This window comes from Anguilla anguilla, chromosome 3 (assembly GCF_013347855.1).
Source record: "Anguilla anguilla isolate fAngAng1 chromosome 3, fAngAng1.pri, whole genome shotgun sequence".
NCBI classification, from domain to species: Eukaryota; Metazoa; Chordata; class Actinopteri; order Anguilliformes; family Anguillidae; genus Anguilla; species Anguilla anguilla.
In genome coordinates this window covers 49,351,478-49,374,974 of record NC_049203.1, presented here as the reverse complement: position 1 = coordinate 49,374,974, position 23,497 = coordinate 49,351,478, and the positions used below count along the sequence as shown (strand labels likewise).

General features: G+C 42.7%; 3 protein-coding genes across 4 annotated transcripts; 1 reads left to right on the top strand and 2 right to left on the bottom strand.

The window, feature by feature from the left end:
- Positions 1 to 152: 152 nt before the first annotated feature.
- Positions 153 to 6,845, bottom strand: LOC118222666 (heterogeneous nuclear ribonucleoprotein A0-like). 2 transcript variants are annotated; one of them, XM_035408424.1, is made up of 3 exons: positions 5,910 to 6,845; positions 2,937 to 3,070; positions 153 to 373 (listed from the first exon to the last, which is right to left on the bottom strand). In XM_035408424.1, the coding sequence occupies exons 1-2, from the start codon at positions 6,718 to 6,720 to the stop codon at positions 3,018 to 3,020; spliced, it is 864 nt and encodes a 287-aa protein (XP_035264315.1). In that variant the 5' UTR covers positions 6,721 to 6,845; the 3' UTR covers positions 153 to 373; positions 2,937 to 3,017. The 2 variants fall into 2 exon arrangements, with proteins under 2 accessions (XP_035264315.1, XP_035264314.1); XM_035408423.1 differs by having other exon boundaries at positions 2,937 to 6,845.
- Positions 6,846 to 7,939: 1,094 nt separating this feature from the next.
- On the bottom strand, positions 7,940 to 9,629 carry LOC118222665 (heterogeneous nuclear ribonucleoprotein A0-like). The gene has a single exon (XM_035408422.1). The coding sequence runs from the start codon at positions 9,555 to 9,557 to the stop codon at positions 8,655 to 8,657; it is 903 nt and encodes a 300-aa protein (XP_035264313.1). The 5' UTR covers positions 9,558 to 9,629; the 3' UTR covers positions 7,940 to 8,654.
- A 2,660-nt stretch (positions 9,630 to 12,289) lies between these two features.
- On the top strand, positions 12,290 to 20,396 carry ercc3 (excision repair cross-complementation group 3). Its single transcript, XM_035408410.1, has 15 exons — positions 12,290 to 12,513; positions 13,163 to 13,365; positions 13,932 to 14,168; positions 14,536 to 14,585; positions 14,686 to 14,821; positions 15,031 to 15,198; positions 15,475 to 15,679; positions 16,759 to 17,073; positions 17,234 to 17,418; positions 17,692 to 17,894; positions 18,214 to 18,310; positions 18,411 to 18,528; positions 18,632 to 18,750; positions 18,878 to 19,033; positions 19,820 to 20,396. Exons 1-15 carry the CDS (start codon positions 12,486 to 12,488, stop codon positions 19,958 to 19,960), a joined length of 2,361 nt encoding a protein of 786 aa, XP_035264301.1. The 5' UTR covers positions 12,290 to 12,485; the 3' UTR covers positions 19,961 to 20,396.
- Positions 20,397 to 23,497: the final 3,101 nt, after the last annotated feature.

Below are 23,497 nucleotides of genomic sequence, written 5' to 3'. Positions count from 1 at the left end.
TAACTTCGATGCAGCTGCCTGTACGGTCGAACGAAGCAGCTGTGAAACAGCATGTTAGTGCAAGTGCTACTTGGCGTAAAAATACAATTGAGTGACTACTTGTAGAGCTCGAAGGAATGTATTATTGTGCAAGTTAAAGGAAACGCAACACGTTTGACTCCAAGGTAAGTTTATTAATTTTGTACCCCAATACAAAAAGCCAAGAAAAAAAATTCAACATAACTCCTACGATATCACCAAGTTATTTCTCCAGGGTGCATTTGATCTGGTTTCTCCTGTGCTGTTCGTCGCTCGCGAGCATTTTGAAAATAGCCACTGCTCCAGGCGCGAGCAAAAGCATCGTCAGGACTGGAATCAGGAGAGTCCCGAGACCCTGTTGAGGGAGGAAAAATGGTTTCTGTTAACTGGATCATCACGATCAGTGTTTTCGGTTAAACCCGAAATTTGCTTTTATGCAGCCGCTAAGCGTTATTTTGGATTTTCTGAATGGGAGTAGGCATTTATATGTAAAGCACGTTTCCGCTTTACATATACAATGCATTTAGTTCCCCCTTGTGGAGCCAAAAGGAAGTGAACTCTTCAACAGCAAAATTTCACGACCGTTTCAGTTTCCTTCAAAATTCAGTAATCTAGACATTGGTTTCAATGGTGAAGCTTACATGGAAATGCAGTTATTTTACACCTGGCCACGTACAATTGCCCCACGTTATATACAAAAGTAAAAGCCTCCAAAATTCAACACATAATCCAAGATTTTGCTAAATGACTAATTTACACATTTCAGTATGCAGTTCTTTCAGATTAGTATTGATTTTCATAATAAATACAGCGATCTACCATGCAAGATTTAGCACGCTGGGGTCCCGTCGGGGGGTAACGTAAGCTATAGTTAGCTTCCCAATCATTTATGACGTCCCATTTAGTACATTGTACAAAACAATAAGCAACGGTTATCATTTATAGTTTATTCCTATAATCTCAATGGTGTGTACAGAAATATCATGTTATGAATTTACCCTGTTCATATTTGCTTAATTCATGTTTATACATTTTGAACCGGACGACGAAGGACGACATGAAGCAGATTTCGGACTGGGTGGAAAGAAATGCTCCCGCGATTCCTTTGCCGCGGTTAACTTAGCAGACTGATGCAATCGCTGACGCAGCCGGCAGACCTGCTGCTCGAGGACATAAGCAGTAGTTTATTACGCGCAGCCGCAGAATAGGATACGGCTAATCTTCTGTCGGCCAAATGCGGCATGCAGCAAACGCTGACCTAGCCGTGGGAATTTATTTCAGCAAAGATAGCAAGCGGTGCCCACACGTGAACCAGAAACACCAACCAAGATTACGCGTAATATATACATTTTGCATTAAAATCGTAATCCGTTTGCCTTGTAAAGTTTAGCAAAGATGGATGTCTATCATCGTTTCTGACAAAGAGGTTGTAATTGCATTTTCTGACGACTCCTATTTTCAGATAAGACATCCAGCAACTTTAGTTCAAATGATGTGCCACCACCCATTAATGCACTCACCTTGGCACAAGACACGGTCAAATGCCTAGACTGCAGTGTCACACTGACCAGCTTGAGTGCCATACTTCACATCAGAAGGTTAAGAATACTTTGGTCATAACCATAAAGGTAGATCGGGCCCCCAATTATGATCAAATGCAAATACCTCCACCACCACAATTCCCTCATGAAGGGGAAGAGGAATGAAAACAAAACGCATCATCAAAATCCATATATTGTGACACATTAAAACACTTTCCACAGCCAGTGCAGAGCAGTACCACATCCACAAAAAATCCTCAAAGGCACACCATCAGATTTAGTTCTGATCAAATATTTCAGCATACATACCCAATTTACAAGCATCTGTGAATAGAATAGTTGTATACACTAGGTCTAAACCCGCAATTATGCAGGCTGGAATTCCATCCTGACATGCTCAGTGATCATTTATTTAGTTTCTACATCTACATTTCTACATTGAGTCTCCTTTGCTCTGCCTGGTAGCCAAGACCAAGTCCATTTATTTCCAGACAGTTATGCCACTCTAGGATCACTCAACTTCCTTACATTTAAATACCCCTTTTACCTATTTGTAATTGGCATCTTGCATACTTTTAAAGCTCACATATGAAAGTTCCTAGTTGGCTCAAATAAAAATGCAATCCAGCCAAATTGAAGCCTGAATTTGTGAAACTGATTTCATGCAACGACCCCAGGTGCACCCCAACGGTCTAAAAATCGAAATTACATTGGTCCCAAGGAAATCTTTTCTTTACCGCACACACATGCATGTTGGTCAGGCTTTTCACATGGTCTTTAGTGGTGGGGTAGGAGCTTGAGGTGTACAAATGTTTTGTGACCCTGAACAATGTAACAGCTACCAACGCTTACACCTGGCATGTGCCAGTTTCCATTTGCACAGTACACTGCCATTTTTTTTTTTTTTTATTCAGAATTTTTTTTTTTATAATTTCCCTTCATACCATTCCAAAAGTACCAGATGGTTTCTTAAATTAAATAAGACTACACATTTACCAGTGGCACACCTAACTTTGTCCTGGAACATATTTCTGCCACAAAAATAAATTCAATTGTTCAATCACAAAACATGTTTCAATTTTGTTACCTACCTTGATTTTACATCAACACAGTATAACACCATTCCAGTGATAATTTTGGTCTAGGTTATACCGTCAAATCTAACAGCTCATGTCTCCTCCAGAATATGGGTATATTCAGATTTTCTTTACCATGATATTCAATGTGCACAGCATAAAGAAAATTCTGTGCAAAGAGTTTATATCTAGAATACTACTCAACCTGTGTGTGGACCCTGGTACAAGAAAACAGGTAGTGTGTGCATCACTGATGTATGACTTCCCCTTTTGTGAACAGAAAACAATCTCTCCTGCTCACCTCATCAAGGCCCATGGTAAGGCATCCAGTCTTCTGCACATCATCCATCAGGGTTAGTCTTCTCAGCAGATCCTCTCCTCATCAGATAGGACTTAAAAGCAAGAATTTGTTAAAATCCATCTGCTTTGCGAATTCTGGGGAGGGAAAAAGAAAGAGATGGCTTTAAAAACTGTAAGCTGACAAAAATGATTCATGGCACTGGTTGTGCAACTGTATCTATTGTAATGCCTGGTCTTCTGCAGCCTGAAACTAATATCTTTTTGGACAGAAATCAATTTGAATTGTATCAATCACACAACCAAATTGATAATTTAGTACAGTTACTGCTAATGTGGCGGATAATAGGTGAGCAAGCCATCTCTTTGAACCTTAAGTGAAGACGAGGCAATATATAGAATCAGTTGATTTGGGATGGGAGGAACGCAAAATGCAAGATGAACCCCTGACCAGTCTGGGATGTGCACAACTGCTCTTCTCTGAAGCAAAATTGAACGGTCTCCAATCCAAATACAGACCTGTTACTCCGCAGTGCATGAAAAATGTTAAAGTTTATGTGCAAAACTGAATTCAATACTGAAGCAGAGGCTAAAGCTACATGTAAAAAAATTTAATGGGCAGCACTATTCCAATTTATGCTATGAACTATCAATACAATGCCAAGTCCTACAAACACCCAAAAGCAAAACACCATTCTGATGAGGGAAGGGGGAGAAAGTGACAAGTGTAGGATGAATAACTGAAGTCACAAACCTTGCTTATAAACGCTGTTCTCCTTGGTAATTTGGTGGCATTAAAATCTGGAGCTAAAGCATCAAGTAAACAGGAACTCTAAGCCCCACACTCCGGTATGACTTCCTTAAAACTGTCTGGAATATGGGTTATAAAACAGTTCTGAAAATCATATACATCTAGGCTTGAAGAGTTTAGCACACTACTCAACTTAAATTATTCAAATGCCTTTAACTTTATTTACAGGGTGAAAGGTTATGCCATTTATGTCCAATTTACAGGAAAAAAATTTAACTTGCCGATTTCAAGGTATTAGTCAATGTATTAATATTCAGTTGCATGCATTTATTACATCAACCTGAACAAATACTGACTACGCAGTACTACCCGTCTAACAGGATTTGTATCAAGGTCGAGATACACTTAATATTAATGCAATGGCTTGTGTATAAAGTTTTGCTACAAACCTGAGGCGCATATCCTATGGATTTTCAGCAGGGTTTCTACAGCTCTGGAGTACCCCTGGAGATTCCCATGATGCAGAGGACACAGCTAAGGTATAGATCCAGATTTTTTGTACACTAAAAGTACTGGAACAGAGCTCTAAAATAGGTTTAGCAAGTGAAAAACAGTACACAATCTTTGATGTGTGTGTGTTTGCATAGGTGGTATTTTACACGTTTGATACAAATCCGAAATACTTGTATACCTACTTACAGATGTAGATTTCCTTGGGGAGAAAGGGATTACTCAAATCCCATACGAATAAATGAATATAACAATGTTAAACACACAAGAGCCAGAAGACCAGCAAACAGGTGCATGAAGCACAAACCCTGATACCAGGCGTGCTCTGTATTTGCTTCACTTTATTCTAGGGAGTAGAATGCAAAAACACTTTATTTACACTGAAGAAAACTGTTTAATAACTCAAAGCACCCCATAAGGCTCATTTCCTCAAATAAAATAACTTCTGAGTAAAAAGTTTTATTTAATTGAATACATACAGTTTACCGGTATTTGAAAGAAACAATATTAAGAGATTAATCTGTGTACCAGGAATACATGAGACAAATATAAAGGTCAGTTTCATTTATGGTGCTGGAGTCCTTTGTTTTTAATGATTTTTACTGAAAAAATAGAAAAACTTAGTAGAGTTCAGATAAAACCTGTCTTCTGAACCCTGGATAGGTGAAAAACATTTCACTGTAACAACTATAACAATGTCCATGGTAACGTTAACTACTTTACTATTTTTTAACATTCACACTAATTGGGAGTCAACCACAGGTCAAGCACGAGAACGTTTTTTTTTTTTAGTTCTGGTTTAGTAACAAAGGCAGTGAACCTAAAATACTTTGAGAAGTGTGACCTAGTCCTTATATGTGCTGCGTCATAATTTTCCATTTTGACCAAATACAACTACAGGCATCAATTTATTCATGAATACTTTGGCATTTGCTGGGTTAAGTCGTAATACGATTACTTTAATAGATAGCTCCAGTTGTCACAAAACTAGTTGCTACCTAATTAAATGCAGAACTAAGGACTAAATCAAGTTCACTGCAATTGACTACTTAACTACTGAAAAAACATGGGTCCCAGGAAAAACACTTGATAAACTTAGATACAGATATTTAAAAGAAAAGCAATTAAGTTACAAAATACATTAACTGAAGGAAAAATTAACAGACCTACACTAACAAGCAAACATCTAATCTCAACTAAATTACGTTAAGGACAATATGTCTGGGAAGAATACAGTAAACTGCAACATTTATAAAGTCCCCCACCCTTAAAAATTAAAGCAAAATAAGAATCCAGAGGAATAGTCCTAAACCTTGTCAGGAATGCGGCCTAGTTTATTTGGAAATGACGAGCGACGACATTTGCCTCCTAGAGCTCTGTAGTTGAGGATTGCTATATGGAGGTGGCCATTGTATGGTCAGGCTTGTTGGTAAGGATTTCCCTACCTGTTTGGGCCAGCCTGGAATTATGGGGGCTCCTGTCTGAACCACGTGTTGGGGTTCACAGTGTTCCAGTCAATGCCGTGACAAATTAGCACGGCTCCAGTATTCTAATTTATAAGCGGGAAAACAATGTGGTCGGTTTGCATTTGGCTACGGGATGGAGCTGCTCTGTGTGGGACTGCTTGGGGTCCTTAATATGAGCCTCCATAACCTCCCCGGCCGTAGCCACCACCGCCTCGGGAGTAAGGCGCGCTGCTTCTGCCCGAGTAATTACCTTTCATTGGACCATAGCCAGAGGACTGCTGGCCATACCCGCTTCCAAAGTCACTGTAGCCGTTCCCGCCTCCGTAGCCGCCCATTTGGTCACCATAGCCTCCCCCGTAACCACCGCCATAACCACCGCCGTAGCCTCCTCCGTAGCCGCCATCGTTGCCACCATAGCCGCCGCCATAGCTGTTGTAACCACCTCCTCTTCCCCCACCGTAGCCATTTTGAGACCTTCCCATTCCTCGCCCGCCTCTCCCCCTACCTCCTCGGCCTCCAGCAGCCTGCATCTCCTGTTTGGTTAGGGCTTTCTTCACCTCCACTTTATGTCCGTTGATCGTGTGAAATTTGAGTACGACCGCTTTGTCGGCCGAATCATTGTCTTCAAAGTAGACAAAGCCGAATCCACGTTTCTTACCGGTTTGTTTGTCGCTAATGACTTCGGCCTTCTCAATGGCACCAAACTGGGAGAAATACTCGTTGAGATGTTCGTTTTCTACGTCCTCCTTGAGCCCCCCAATAAATATTTTCTTTACCTTAGCAAGTGCCTCTGGTTTCCCCGCGTCCTCTCTAGCAACTGCTCTTTTCAGCTCCACGTTGTTGCCATCTAAAAGATGTGGCCTTGCGGCCATTGCGGCGTCTGCCTCCTCTGCAGTAGAGTAGGTTACAAACCCGAAACAGCGAGAGCGCTTGAGCTGCTGGTTTTGAACAACAACGCAATCAGTTAAGACACCATACTGTTCGAAGTGTTTACGAAGACCTTCGTCGGTGGTCTGTACATTTAACCCGCCAACAAAAAGCTTGCAAAGTTGATTTTCCATTTTACGTATCTAACGTTTAACGTTTGCTAAATCTGGAATAGTCAAACACCGATACTTAAGGTATCCGGTTCTGCACTGCTCGAAATGGCGGCACGAAACGCGTACTACAGGATAAGAAATGGCGGAGAGGCGTGCCTTTAACTTTGAGACTCCCACCCTACCAGTGTTTTCGACATGACAAACCATTGGCTTAAACTTGCTGTCTGTCACAGGCAAACGCCCCCTCCAGTGTGTACATTTATGACGACTACGGACCAGTGTCGGTACCGGCATAGTGCGGATTCTCAGAAATCTGTCCTAAGGGACCCCTGAGCATGCTAGTATTCATTCCAATATAGCACAATGTGAACATGGGATTTTTGTTATTCATAGCATGCATAGCAATTTCTAACATTGTGGTTTAAGAGGGAAATGAATCCCTCCAAACATAAATGCCCAATTAAGAAAATAGCTTGATAAATGTATCATTTTTTTCAGGGATTGTGCTTGGAACAAAAACCTGCCATACACGTGGTCCCTCAGAACAGAGTTTGAGAACCACTGCTAAAACATTATGCGGGAAGATCACCGGCATGGTATCCCATTGTAGTACAAACTCCTCTGAAAATATAAACTTAATCGTAAATCAAATAGTTAACGGCAATTTGCCACCGATATCTAGCCTGAAAAACTTCAGTTTAATTTAAACGACCAATTCTATTAAATGGAAATTGGTTGAATTGAACAAGAGTACTCTAATCTACAAAAATTTAATTTAGGTATTTTTAGCTACTGAATGAAACGTGTCATGTTTTCTATACAATTTTCAATACACATAGTCCCAAAATATATAAAACGTGTAGTTTGAGTGAAAGGTTTTATTGAAAGTTTACAGTACAGGCCTGGGACTGTCACCATTTCCCCTGGTCCGAGTTTCGCTAATAATGGCATGTGTTGAAGGGAAAGTACAATTAAAAATACATTATACGTACGCACATTAATTGCTTCGTTAAACCCAAAAGCAATTTAAAACCGTAAGATTTTTGGCAAAATATGGTATATAGTTTCTATCCAGCGACTATTAAAGGGAATTGTGTTCAAATACAAAACTACGGATTCTCAAATGAACTCCTAAACAAGCAAAGCATTACCCACAAACCGCACAATGAATGCGATACCAAATCAATTATCAAGAAAACAAGTTCCCATTGCCCGAAATCAAATACATAAACGAAGTCAATGCTGTCAAACATTAAAAAGTTTATTACAAGCAAAATGTGGTTTACAAGATTCAATTAAAATGGACTAAAACATTCCACAAAACTGCATTGATTCACAGTATGAACAGCACGGGTCTTAAAAAAAACAGCAATGAAACGTTACATTTAAATTATAAAAAGGAAATTCAATTAACAGCTGGGAGTACTCTCCTCCACAATAACTTAGCTTCCGCAATCGATCGTTACAGAAAAATGCTCAAGCATATGCTGAACTGCTTTAACACACTTCACCAATACCCCTGAGTTTCATGTAGCAACGGAGGACACTAGTTAGCATGGTAATGATGACTAAATTACATGTTTGCTAAACTTCTCAGCTGTCAGTTAAAAATACAAAACTAAAATACTTCGACTGAATCAAACTAACGTTACATTTTCATGGCATTACAGAGAGATAAGATTGATGTCCAATATTAAAGAACAGACGCAGCCTCATACTGGTGATGACGAAGAGGGGGGGAGGGGTCGGCGAATGCGCTGGGCCATATACACAGTTAGCTGCATTAAGCCGAAAGCGACAATGCTTTCAACTGCCGCAGCAGTCCACAATATGAGCATCACCCGCCAGCGCCCTCACGAATATGCAATTGATCAGTTCTGTATTCTACAAGGTCCATAAAAAGTCCCGAATTGTGTATGTGGACATTTCAATCGACCAAAAAGGAGTGCACCATCTTAATAGCCGCCGTAGCCACCCCTGCCGTAGCCACCACTACCGCCACGAGAGTATGGTGCGCTGCTTCGGCCGGAGTAATTCCCCCCTTTCATTGCTCCATAGCCGGAAGACTGCTGACCGTAATCATCGCCGAAATCATTGTAGCCGTTACCGTTGCCGTAACCGCCACCCATTTGGTCTCCATAACCACCTCCGTAGCCGCCTTGGCTACCATACCCTCCACCGTAGCCGCCGCCATATCCGCCATCATTGCCTCCGTAGCCGCCTCCATAGCTGTTGTATCCACCTCTTCCGCCGCCGTAGCCATTTTGTGGCCTTCCCATTCCTCGCCCGCCTCTCCCCCTGCCGCCTCGTCCCCCAGCAGCCTGCATCTCCTGCTTGGTTAGGGCTTTCTTCACCTCCACTTTGTGTCCATTGATGGTGTGGTATTTAAGAACCACCGCTTTGTCGGCAGAGTCGTTATCTTCGAAGTAGACAAAGCCGAATCCGCGTTTCTTGCCGGTCTGTTTGTCGCTGATTACTTCGGCCTTCTCTATAACGCCGTACTGGGAGAAATATTCATGAAGATGTTCGTCTTCTACATCATCTTTAAGACCTCCGATGAATATCTTCTTTACTTTGGCCAGGGCCTCAGGTCTCCCGGCGTCTTCCCGCGCCACGGCTCTTTTCAACTCCACGTTGTTTCCGTCCACAACATGTGGCCTGGCGGCCATTGCTGCATCGGCCTCCTCGGCAGTCGAGTAGGTCACAAAGCCGAAACAACGGGACCGCTGTAACTGCTGATTCTGAACTACCACGCAGTCGGTAAGCTGGCCGTACTGCTCAAAATGCTGCCGAAGTCCATCGTTCGTGGTCTGTACGTTCAGCCCGCCAACAAATAGCTTGCAAAGTTGGTTAGTCATGATTTCTCTGATCTGCACAAATCGTTTCCCTCCGACTCGAAATGCCTCCTCTGGCTTCTTTTTCCTCCTTTTTGAAAGAGTTGAGGGCGTTTTACGATGACGTCAGGAAATGCGTTGTGTACGCAGATTGGTTCAGCCCGCTTCTTCCTCTGTTGCACAGCTCTGCGCCACCCCTTAATTTAGAGAGAGACGTTTTAGAAAATAATATATGAGATATGGGGATAAATTATGAACTGAGAGGTGTTACAAAGAAATTCAGCGCATAAATGTTATTCATTTGTATCCAAGTGCTTAATAAACACAGTAAATAAACAGGACCTAGTTTTTTTTTTTTTTTTTTTTGAGGTAGGTTTTTTATTTATTGAAAGATTAGAAATGCACAATAATTAAGGGCTTTACAATTGCTTCAATGTACAAAATATGAAGTCTGGGCATGCATTATTATTATTGTTATTGTTATTATTATTATTATTATTATTATTATTGTATACAAATTTTGAAACAATTAAAACACAAAAGACTGGGGTCACACAAGTTTATATTTAGAAAAGAGAAATAATTATTTTTGGTCTTGTTTACTTTTGACAATCTTTAAAGATTTAGAGAATAATGACAAGTCCTTTAAAATATTGGAGACATAAGCTACATTTGTGAATAAAGAATTTAGCCAAAATAATAAGATTGTTTATCATATATTCTACCTTTCAATTCACCATGAAGATACCAAATGATATGTTATCAAGAAGGATCAGTGGTAATACTATATATTTTTTATTGGATCCACATACGGAAAGAGGACCAAAGGGTTTGAACCTTGTCACTGTTGTAGAACAGATATTCTGTTGTTTCACTCTCCTTGTTACAGTTACAGAAATTTCTAAAGACAAAATTAAATTTCAGCCTCAAAAACTCCTTAGAGGGATAGATCTCCTCAGTTATTTTAAACTGCACTTCTTTAGATTTAGGAGAAATGGGGAAAGAGAGATACCTTGTCCTAACTGCACAAATCTCTAGATTTGTGTATTCTCGTAACATATGTTCCCTTCTTAATCGCCCTGAGTGGAATTCTTTTTTTTTCTTTCTTTTTTTTAGATAGATTGGTAGAATCCCGATCCACACTCGTTTCTAGTTGGTGGTGGTAATGTCAAACCGCTATAAAACCCTAACTAGAAGATGAAGCACCACCGCTTTGCCCCTAGCCTCATGGGCCTCTTCCACCACTGTGTTTGGTTCTTGTATATCTCAAAGGTTTGGAATGGGGAATGGGAACTGTAGCGAGCTAATGGTCTAGAAAAATATATTCCCTAAATAATTTATGGGAAGTTTTGGAAAGCACTAAATTAATTGTATTAATGACGTTATGTGCCTAAGATGTCGACATTTAAGATGTTATAAACATCATTACTGGATGACGACATTAAACTTATATGCCTTCTTGGTAAAACGTCAGTCATTCCGTGAAAAACTGTAGGCGCATTGAAATTATATATATTTCTCCTTTTCCTTTTTTGGTTGTAGATTTATTTAAGGCTTTTATTTTATTTTTATTTTTTGTTATGGAAGTACGCCCCGCAGTTCTGTCACCTACTGATGTTGTTACACTGTTTCATATCTCAGTTTGGCCTATCAATGTAATATTTACACAATATTTAAATAAATAAATAAATAGTTCTTTTAAAAATCAGGATGCTTGTTTGGCAAATTTGCTCATGTGTCTCGCGAGAGTTGGCAACACTTCTGGTCAGACCCTTTTTTCTACTGTTCACGGTCTGAGCACAGTAGCATATTGGGTCAACCTGAAGTGGACATGCAGCTCATGGAGAGGGTGAATAAGGGCAGAAAGAGTGGTGGCCTGGTGGATGAGGTGATGTCATACGATAAGCGTGCAGGGACTGCCTTTTGCATTCCGGAATTTAAGTTGGGAAAGAGTAGGCGGGTGACAGACCACGTGGCAGTGTTTACAGTGGAGTTGGTGGCAATACTATGGGCCTTACAGTGGGTGGAGGATGTGCGCCTGGATCGGGTGGTTATGTGCTCAGATTCTAGTTCGCCGTTGATGTCTCTGAAAACTTTCCATTGAAAGAGCAGACAGGATTTGGTTTATGAGATACTGCACACCCTTCTCAGAGTTCAGCGAGGTGGGGTATGGGTAAAGTTTCTCTGGGTGCCGGCTCTTGTAGGGGTGGAGGGGAATGAGGGGGCTGACTATTTAGCTAAACGGGCACTAGGGAGGGCGGTGCTGGATCTGGAGGTCTCACTGGGTAAGGAGGAAGCAAAAGGCTATAGACGAGGTGGCAGGAAGAGTGCGACAAAGAGGGCAGGGGTGGACACCTTTATGCAATACAGAGACAGGTGGAGAAGGGGAGCTTGTCTGGAAGGGATAGGAAGGAGGAAGCCATGATATCCAGGATGAGATTGGGGCATATGGGACATTGAAAATTATGGATAAACATCCAACAGGGTTGTGTGATTACTGCCTGGAGTGGGAGTCAGTGTCCCGTGTTTTTGAGGAGTGTGATAAATATGTGAGGCAGAGGGAGATGCTATCTAGTGCCCTGAGGAAACATGTCATTTGGGGTTTAAAACTGGGTGCAATGTTGGAGATGAAATGGGAAAATGTGGTGTACAGACATCTGTTTCACTTCCTTAGGGAAACGGGACTAGTTAGGAGGGTGTATAATTAGTTATTTATGTTGTAGTGTAGTTGCTTTTCTGTTAAGATACTGATTGCTGGTTTAGTTGAAATTGGGCGGGAGGGGTTTCTTTGGGTTACACTCCAGCCAAGTAGGTGGCGGTAATGCACCAATGTTGGGCGACAGCCAAAAACTGTGAAGAAGAAGACCACAGTAGCCGGAGGCATGGACGTCACTAGAGGAGTTTTGAGAGACATCATTTAGCTAAATTTGACTAGGCAGAGAGTGCGCCGCCATGGTAAAAAAGGACAGGGGAGACCGGGGTAAGTTCAAATCATTCTGGGTTAGCTAGTTTAACGTTGGCAAGACGATGATTAACAAATGGCTAATTCAGCTACCGAATTAGAGCTAGCTAACTTAGCCTACGTCTGCCTAGTTGGCTAACGTCGTTTCTGCGTACCAATCATAATGTAATTCAGCCCGACTGAAACAGGTTGGTCCTTAGCGAATGTTAAATTCGTTAACCACGATACGCAGCTCGTGTTAATGTTACGTCTTTTAATGGGCTTGATTAATTGACACCACTGAAATATTAACACATAGCTCTTCAAATTATGCTAACTGGTGTTTGCACTCGGTCCAAACGTCTTCAACTTTTTAACGTTACTTTTATTGTGCCAGCCAACCTCCTGACATAACTAGATGCAGTTATTCTACATTTCACGTCTTTCGCTAGTGTCATCATAAAGTTAATGTTAGTTGTTAATGCTAGCTAGATTTTATGTGATTCTTGGTTCACTAGCTGGCTTCAGTGTGGGTATGATACCAAAACGTGAACACATTAGATAACGTTAATGCTAGATAAGTTAGTCGGGCAATGTTGCCGTAACGTTAGAGCAAAAGAAAGAACATTGACCTTGTAACGGTAAGTGATGCAAACACTCTTTTACCAATTCACACATGGGGTGTTAGAGAAGAAGAAGTCAAAGAAGCGGCCCTACGAGGATGAGGAAGACGATGAAGAGCCATTGGGCAGCGAGCCTCAGGAGTCCATACCGGCAGCTGCAGGGAAGCAAGTGGATGAATCCAGCACTAAAACGGATGAGTATGGGGCGAAGGACTATCGCTTACAGATGCTCCTAAAAAATGATCACACCTCCCGGCCTCTCTGGGTGGTAAGTTGGAAACCTATACCGCAGCTAGCTTTAACTGTCCCAATCACTCTTTGCAGTCTGCAAAAGTGTAGCTGGCAACTTAATACGTCGTCTTTTTTGTGCACAAATATCAGTAGCCATGGTAGACTACAGCTACATCCGACAGTCAGGTATGCTTAGTTCTGTTCATGTATGTTCCATTTTAGGGAATATTAAAGTATGGCCTCTGAGATCAGTTTGAATACCCTAAATGATCATTCTTGATTTATGGTGGTTGGCTGCAGTGACTTGGACATTTTTTTAGATTGGCTTTCGTTGTGAAGTGCTGTTAGGTTTTCATTTGAGCAAATAATTATGTTTAGAAAAGGGAACCCATTTATCAGCTACATCCGTGCTTCTCCAATCATTTCCCCAAAGAGATTAGCAGCTCTCATTCATTGATTGATGTTTTTGTATCTTAAATTATTGTAGTGATTAATCAGTGTCAAACTTCAAGTCAGTATATATTTTCTGCAATCAGCTGATGCAGCCCTAAATGTATTGCAAATTTTGTGTAAGCCAATATTGATTTAACCCCCCACTCCCAGGCTCCTGATGGCCACATCTTCCTGGAGGCGTTTTCACCGGTGTATAAGTATGCACAGGATTTCCTGGTGGCTATTGCTGAGCCCGTGTGCCGCCCGACACACGTCCACGAGTACAAGCTCACCGCCTACTCCCTGTACGCAGCGGTCAGCGTCGGCCTACAGACCTCTGACATCATAGAGTACCTGCAGAAACTTAGCAAGACCTCTGTACCCGAAGGCATCGTGCAGTTCATCAAGGTGAGGCAACACTGGTGGCCAATGATGCTGCACAATCAAAATCACATTTTTAAAATGGTCATACCTAAAATCCAAACAGAACCAATGCTGTTTCTTTATCAGGCCTGTTTTATTCAAGTAAGATTTTTTAATAGCTTTTTTTTTGCCTGATACCAACAGTTCTTACTTATATAAGTTTTCAGGTTCATATCTCAGGCAGGGCACTTGTACTGTATATTCATGAGTAGGATACTGGACTTGAATGTCTTCCAGTTGTATGCATACTTAATATAAAAAAATGTAAATTCAATCAAGTTGTCCTGTAGTGATACCCTAACTGTGTGATGCATACTGAGCCTGTGACACTAAGGAATTTTCTCTCTCCTAGCTCTGCACTGTAAGCTATGGGAAGGTGAAACTCGTACTGAAGCACAACAGGTATCTTATTTTGTTTCTATATATGTTTAGGAACACACTGAATTTGTCTTTCAATAGGGTTTGTTCATTCGTGTGCTTAAATGTTCTCCGTTTGGGACAGGTACTTTGTGGAGAGCACATTTCCTGAGGTGATCCAGCGGCTCCTGCAGGACAGTGTGATTCGAGAGTGTCGTCTTCGCACCGCAGATGGGGATGACACCGAGCTCATCACGGAGGTCATCTCTAGCAAGCCAGCGGTGCGTCTGTCTGCGTGACATCGCAACGAACTATAAATATACAGCCGCTAGCAGCAAAGGCCCGGGGCCAAACACAGAAAGGCCATTAACCACCCCACCACCCCATTGCCTGAAGTGGCTTACTGGGACAGTGCACAGTATAGGAAACTGCCTGTGTGCTGTAGCGCTGTAGGCAGAAGGCTTAGTCGTCTTCTCTTCATGTCTGGCAGATTTCTAAGTCGGTGCAGGACAACGGAGGCCCCTCCACATCGCAGGGAGCTGATGGACAGCGCTCTGGGACTGAGGTCCCTGAGGACATCTTCAGCTACTATGAGCAGATGGACAAAGAAGAGGAGGAGGAAGAGGAGACTCAGACTGTGTCCTTTGAGATCAGACAGGTGAAGTCAGACTAACGCAGGCCAGGGATAATTAAATGGGATGGGAGTGAGGGTTAAACAGTTGACACCACCTACTGGTAGAAAAGCAAAATGAGTGTGTATTGATGAATAACCACTGGGTGTATTGATGTCTATTGAGTAGCCGCAACTATGGAACAGGCCTACAGTTACACTATTGGGGGAATCATTAAGCATTACTAAAAAGCAGTTATAGCGTAGTAGAGAGGTTTAAATATCTCGCCGTCGCCCACTGAATCCGGTGTCCGTCTTCCCCAGGAGATGATCGAGGAGCTGCAGAAACGCTGCATCCAGCTGGAGTACCCCCTGCTGGCGGAGTACGACTTCCGCAATGACACGGTGAACCCCGACATCAACATGGACCTGAAGCCCACCGCCGTCCTGCGGCCCTATCAGGAGAAGAGCCTGCGCAAGATGTTCGGCAACGGCAGAGCGCGCTCGGGGGTGATCGTGCTGCCCTGCGGTGAGTCCAAACGGCACCTTGTCTTCCGCGCTCTGAGTTGGGGTTTTTCCTCTTCACTTGTTGATGGTAATTGGGAGTACTGTCAACGCTGCAGGAAACAATGGTTAAATAAACTTTTGTGTTTATTTTAGCATTGTTGTTTACAATCCTTCTTTGTTTTGCTGGTGTTAAGGCTGTGTCTTTAGTTAACGATTAAGCGCGATTATCTTGTGCTCTCTGATCATTGGTGACTTGAGGTTGTTATGTTTAGTCGGTCTGATTGAGATCTGACTGAAGACGAGGTCCAGCTGGTTAACTGCATGCGTGATGTCCTTTGTATTTAGTTAAACAGCTGACCTTATGGCTGGTTATTCGTGCTGATTGAGGGACTCTGGTCCTTCTTCATGGCCTCCTCTTTTGCAATGTCAGTATAGTTTAGGTTTGTGTCACTGAATCTGCTATCTTGATCTCAATCTTATTTGGAATCTTGTGTTATCTGTGTTGCAGCAAAGAGCTTAATTTGCCTTGTTGCAAAGGCAGGTCTCAGCCTAGTAGCCTAGTAGGTGTCTCATATCAATGGACAGTAGATTCTATTCTAAATGAATGCATGTAAGTGTGATTTACACAAGTCAAATCAAGTAGAGAACGCTTACATGTGTATATACACAACTGTATATTTACATTTTAATGTGGATACAGTGTCCTCTTGATTGTTTTTATGAAGCATTATTTCTCTTGGATTTTTCTATAATTGGTTGTGCATGTGTTTATGGTAGTCAGTGTATTGCGCTAATTCTCTGTTTCCAAAAGATGAAGAAAAACGGAGAATACCTAAAGTACGAGAGTAGTCCTTTTGTGCCTTGGTATTTTTATTTTCACTGTATACTTTAAAAAAAAATAAGGTCAAAGATTGAATGAGGACTGGAATGAATATCCACTTGTAGCCTTGCTGTGATTTAGAGGCATTGAGACTTTGATCAATGCCTTTTTGGCTTCTGTCACAGAAGTTTATTTTATTTATTTTTAGATGGGTGTGCTGAATAGTAAATCTAGGCATGTATGAGTATCTGTGAGTATGTGTGTCTCTGTTCATTCCCCAGGTGCTGGTAAGTCTCTGGTGGGTGTTACGGCAGCCTGTACAGTGCGGAAGCGCTGCCTGGTGCTGGGGAACTCCTCCGTCTCTGTGGAGCAGTGGAAGGCCCAGTTTAAGATGTGGTCCACCATCGACGACAGCCAGATATGCCGCTTCACGTCCGACGCCAAGGACAAGCCCATCGGCTGCTCGGTGGCCATCAGCACCTACTCCATGCTGGGCCACACCACCAAGCGCTCGTGGGAGGCCGAGCGCGTCATGGAGTGGATGCGGAGCCAAGAGTGGGGTCTCATTATCCTTGACGAGGTGCACACCATCCCTGGTGAGTTGCTTATGGAAGACAACACTCAAAACACCAAGACGTTTTTCAGCTGTAATAACTTTGAGCACTTGACCTGCTTCCCACTGGCTCTCTTTCTCTCTATTACGCTGCCCCCCCCCCCCCCCCCGTGACACCCTCTTCATCCGTCCCCTCCCTACAGCACGGATGTTTCGGCGGGTGCTGACGATCGTGCAGGCTCACTGCAAGCTGGGCCTGACGGCCACCCTGGTGCGAGAGGATGACAAAATCGTGGACCTTAACTTTCTGATCGGGCCCAAGCTTTACGAGGCTAACTGGATGGAGCTGCAGAACAATGGCTACATTGCCAAAGTGCAGTGTGCTGAGGTGAGTCTGATGTAGCGCATTTCCAAAGATGAAGACCTGGGTCAAATGTGTACATGTCAAATACTTTAGTTTTTAGTATACTCTGTAGATGCTGGTAAAATTTGAAAGTATACCTGAGGATTCCTGATAAATTTCAGGGACAGATTGTCCCTTGCTTGGTAATCTGTAGGATTTTACTGGGGTCTAAAGAGTTAAAAGTATGATGATTTTGCTGTCACTGTTTTTTTTTTTTTCCCTTAATTTTCCTCCATTCCCTTCCGTCTGCTCTCTCAGGTGTGGTGCCCGATGTCCCCGGAGTTTTATCGGGAGTACGTGGCGATCAAGACGAAAAAGCGCATCCTGCTGTACACGATGAACCCCAACAAGTTCCGCGCCTGCCAGTTCCTCATTCGCTTCCACGAGCGGCGCAACGACAAGATCATGGTCTTCGCCGACAACGTCTTTGCACTTAAAGAGTATGCCATTCGTCTGAACAAGTGAGTTTCCCTGGACCTCTCAGGGTATGGGTCTGGGACTAGGACAGGGTAGGGTAGGAAATGGATGTAAAGAGCTGAAAAATTATTTTGAAGTTTAGCTGCAGGGAAGTCCTCAGTTGACTCTCATTGCTTACCTTTGACCAAAGTGATGGACTGCTGAACCAAATAAACATTGTTAACATTTCTACTCTTGGGAGATGGGCCAATATTGGAATTAATCCAGCAAGGTCATACTGTCGGCGTTTCATTATTTGTATGATGAATGATGTCATTGTCATTCTGAGGGCATGTGAATTATGTCTCGCCATCCTTCCCAAAGGCCCTACATCTATGGTCCCACCTCCCAGGGTGAGCGCATGCAGATCCTGCAGAACTTCAAGCACAACCCCAAGATCAACACCATCTTTATCTCTAAGGTAATCTGGTCATGTATTTACATTCCTATGACACAGTCGTTTACAGGGGTTTCCATGGTTCATGGTGTTTATCTCTGTCCCCCTCATCCTTCTTCACCAGGTGGGAGACACGTCCTTCGACCTGCCCGAGGCGAACGTTTTGATCCAGATCTCCTCCCACGGGGGCTCCCGCAGACAGGAGGCCCAGAGGTTGGGCAGAGTGCTTCGCGCCAAGAAAGGTAACGCTAGTGATCAGGCTCACGCTAGTGAGCAGGCTTACTCTAGTGATCAGGGATAGCTATGGGTCCCATTACCACTGCTGAACCCTTCTGCTTCTCCCAGGAATGGTTGCAGAGGAGTACAACGCCTACTTCTACTCGCTGGTCTCCCAAGACACCCAGGAGATGGCCTACTCCACCAAGAGACAGAGGTTTCTGGTGGACCAGGGCTACAGCTTCAAGGTGATTCGGTTTCACCATCCTCAGACCTAACAGATTTATCCTCTAACCTCCTCTGTCTGACAGCCTCCACTTTCCACTTTCCTCCTCGGCCCGTCTAATCTTTCTTTTCCTGTTGCCGTGGCTCCAGGTGATCACCAAGCTGGCAGGTATGGAGGAGGAGGACCTGATGTTCTCCTCCAGGGAGGAGCAGCAGCAGCTCCTGCAGAAGGTCCTGGCAGCCTCAGACCTGGATGCCGAGGAGGAGGTGACGATGGGGGAGGTGGGCGGCAGCAGCAGACAGCAGGTACAGACTAATGATCCGATCCGTTGTCCTTAATGCTCTGTTCTGGAGCGCTACTCACACTGGAACGGCGGGCAGTAAATTTCACCTGTTGGCACCTGGCGGTAATCTAAAAGTCCTCGTGTAGGTGGATTATTTTTGTGCCCCTGTATATATCATTTTCTTATCAACCAATAAGAAAATGTGTGCCAAAAGCACATCCCTAATACTAAGCTGCAACTGTATCCTAAGCTTAGCAAGTGTATTCAACCATTGACCTGGCCGCCAAATACAGCCCCACCAACAGGCGTAGTCAGCCCTTTGGTCATCTAAAAGAATGGGAGAGAGAAGTATAATTCAGATGCAAGAAAACTTGTGACTATTTCCAGGCCTGCATCTGATGGTATCAACATGCCTCCCACAAGTGACAGAATAACAATGGCTCTGTCATGCATATTTTAAAGCATCTACTGTGTTTTCACATGTGCAATACATCAACACTATGTGGAGAATATGTGGCTGACATGTTAGGGGAATTACAGCCCCAGCCAAGGTAGCTTTTCTCCTGGGCATCAGCCAGCCCCTTCTCTCTGCCTGACACCAGCAGAGTGTCTTTGCCAGGGACCAGGGCTTACCCAGCAGCACCACTGGGGACAGATTTTATTCTTTAGGCTGAATTACCGTCATGGAAAATGCGAAATTCGTTGTTATCAAGTTCTGCCTCATCTCAATGATTCATTGATTTTTTTTTTCCTTTCTGGTTTTTATTTTTATTTTCTTTCTCCCCCCGTGCCTCTCGCCCCCTCGCAGTTCTCGCGTCGCGCGGGCACCATGAGCTCCATGTCCGGGGCCGACGACACGGTCTACATGGAGTACCAGACCGCGCGCGGCAGCCGGGCCTCCTGCAACGCCAAGAACATCCACCCGCTCTTCAAGCGCTTCCGGAAATAGGGCTCCCCGGATGACCGCTGGCCTGCGCGCCGAGCCGAGCCCCCTCCGAGCGTCGCGCGGGACTGCGTCCGTGGAAACGGAGAGCCGCTCTCCAGTCACCTGGAAGCTCAGGTTTACAGGCTCGTGGAGCGGAGGAGGAAAGCGGGAACAATAAGAGTGCTGTACTGACTGCAGCGAAAGGAGGCCCCTGTGGAACAAGCCCTCGTGTCTCTGTGTGTCTCAGGGGAATTCTTCTTCTCCAAGAACTGAGCCGTTATTTGTTGCTTTTTGATACATTTGTTTTTTTGTTGGAGGCGTTAGCTTTTTTTAAGGTCTTGTGACCAAGAATTTCCCATTCCCACTTAAAATAATGCTGCTTCACTTTTAAATTTGTTACGTTATAAATGTCCAATGTACTGTATTTACAATGTAATATAAAGTGCTGTGTTGATGTATATTTGTAGTGCTGTCTTCTTTTTGGGGTAAAATCAGTAACGCCAACCTCTGACGATTCAGGAATCCCACTTAAAATGTATTTGGTGCATGAAGCTTGTATTTGTAAATACATGGAAAGGGACATTTAACATTAATACCAGTTTAGAGGGGCAGCTCAGTGTTGTTCCTGAGATTACTTCCGCGAGAAAATTAGAGAATGATGTGCTAGCTCCTTTCTCACCCCTAGAGGGCAGCCTTGCTGTGCTTTGTGGATAAAGGCAGTGTCTTTTACATGTCCAACACCGGGCACCTGCAATCCTGGACTATGGAACAATATAAACCTATCAGAGCCAGCAGCTATCCAATTGCAGACGCCCTGGCTATATAGACTATGATGTGGGGACCAGCACCCCAGGGACAGACTCCAGGAACCCCAAAAATGAGATGGCAGCAGTAGGTCCAATGACAATTTATTTTCCAACATGCAACACAGGAAGAGCATCTCGAGAGCAGTCCACGAGAACCTAACATGTACCTTTATAGCCAACATTTGGCTGAAACCCTTTATGCAATTTTCCATCCATGGAGCATAGCCACCAGTTACTGTATCTTCCTGTACGTCGAAGATCATCCCACTCCCTGGGCAGTGTTCCCTGCTGGTTACTTCATCTGGGTGGTCCTCTCTACGTCTCGTGATGACCAGGTGCCTGCTATCGTGCCACAAGTCGGCTTGGCGTCATGGCCTTGAAGCAGTGACACCTGATACACGTTGGTTCCCAAACATTAATAAGACTGTGGAAAACAAGTGAGATAAACACATGAGAGATCATTCTAGTTGCTCGTATGAAGTATTACATGTTCCTTTACATAAGGATCTCAACAAAATGTGTGGATAGATTGTTTTGTCTTGTCATTTTTCTTCACATTTAAGTCTTTTTTCATGGGTAAAAAACCTCTGGATTGCCCATGGAATTGAATGTGCCATCCGCTTCACTCATACAAAGATTTTTCTACCCAATTTTTGTACCTGATGTACCTTGCCATCAGCGTACACTGCTTGTAATGTTCAATAATTGTCAGTTACTTTAAAATTTGGACTTTCCCGTAATGTAGAGACCAAGCTTTCATGTATGCAAATTTTATAGCCACCTAATGTAAATTACTCTGGCAACAGATTCTACTGAAATTATTACTTACGTGTATTGTTTAATGTTTAATTTTTTAGCTATAAATTTTTTTTGTTACACTGCCAGAATCACTTTTGCATTTGTGCCCGGTGCTCAAAATCACTTTTTGAAACTAAGATCTGTTGTTTTTTTTTCTTGCTGTAGCAGGATTACCTCCTGCTACAGCAAGAAAAAAAAACAACAGATCTTAGTATCCTTGAGTACAGTCATGCAGTTGCAGTCCTCCCAGAAAGTACGTCTTCAGTCTAAGAAGTTCCACATTCCCTGTGCACGTTAATAATTAAATAATTAACTCAAAAATTGAGATGAGGAAAAAGAAGGTGTGAGAGGATACTCTCTAATAAGTACAAAGAGGATGAGTGAGAGAAAAATAAGGTCTGTGCACTCCTTGAGAAGCTTCTATGCATCTCCGCTCCTCTCCCTTCAAACTCTTCTCTCCAGGTTTCCAGCTCGCTTTGCTGTGAGCGTGTGAATGTACGCTGTTCGACCCACACGGAGCCCTTCGGTCCCCAGAGGAAAGCAGGTGCTATACACCCCTTCCTCCAAAAAAGCATAGAAGAGTGCAGTGCACTCTTTCATTTGGTATTCCTATGGTGTCTTACTGCCGGCATCTCAGCCAGGTGTAACAGCACAGCCCTTTCCACTGGATACAATAACAGAGGAAAGCCATATGGATTGGATGTGTGGGTACCCATAGTTGATTCAGGCCATGCAGATCTGTATGTGGATGAATTTGGAAGAGTGTCTGAGCAGTAAATTAAAGAAATCTGACAACTGTTCCGTTGGTGGACATCCTGTACATGAAAAGGGACAGGAGAGGGCGTTGAGTGGAACAGGCAAACACAGGTGTACTTTACCTGTGTGAGGACTAGAAAGGAAAAGTTTTTCAGGCAGTGAACATTGCCCTGCAGCGGGGCTATTGGTGTTGACACTGGAGTGAAAGTCCCTGGTCTGGTATTGAATCTGCAGCGTGAGCATGATTGTGCATTTAAAATTCAAAAGAAAAACTGGAAAATTGTCTGTGTTGGGGGTGAATTATGTTGTTTGTAAGAATAAGTGGTCCCCCATGATATAGGCATATGGTTTAACTTATTTTACTTCCCTCAATCTTTTGATAGCATTCCTCTTTATGAAGATATTAGTCATCAGGATTAATAACTAATCCATTCATTGTTTCTTTGTAATCTTTCTTTGCTCCTGTTATCTGAATTATTTCCCTGTGTTTACTTCATTTAGTTCCAATGTCTGTATTTCTGTTTGTCAATAATTATTTTACTTAATACTCTGTGTCTATATTAGCTGTCTGATTTATACATGTATTTATTTATTTTTGTATGGCTGCCCAACAGAACGATTAGTCCTTGTTAATATTAATCTATATTAGAATATATTTACAGTAAATGTTCGGTTTTTTATTTATAGGTGTTAGTCATAATATCCAGTATGTTCATAGTCTTTTGTTTTGTGAATTATATGATTTATGTGTACCTTAGGAAGTAAACCTTCCTATTTATATAGCAGCTTTTTAAACATGCAATATGCAAAGGGTTTTACAATGGTAAAGTATTAAAAACATTAGATAAAGAGATAAAAGCACAGAGTAAAACTTACATTACATTACATTACATTTATTTGGCAGACACTTAGAAAACAATAAACGAAATAAATTGCATAAAAACAATGAAAACACAAATAAGGCAAATGCTAGGGTAGACAAATTAGTTTTTGACAGATAGCAGATGAGTCGGTCCACTGCATTAAGGTTATAGTGCATAATAACCTTGTAGTAATTTTATTTGTTTTAGAAACTTTCTCTTCTCTCCAAAGCGCGTAAATACGGCGTATGTTTTCCCGCGGAGAAAATATTTTATAAACGTTTTTGCGATCCGAGAAAATCAAGAGAACGTTTACAGTGTGGAAAGCTGGAGAAACATTG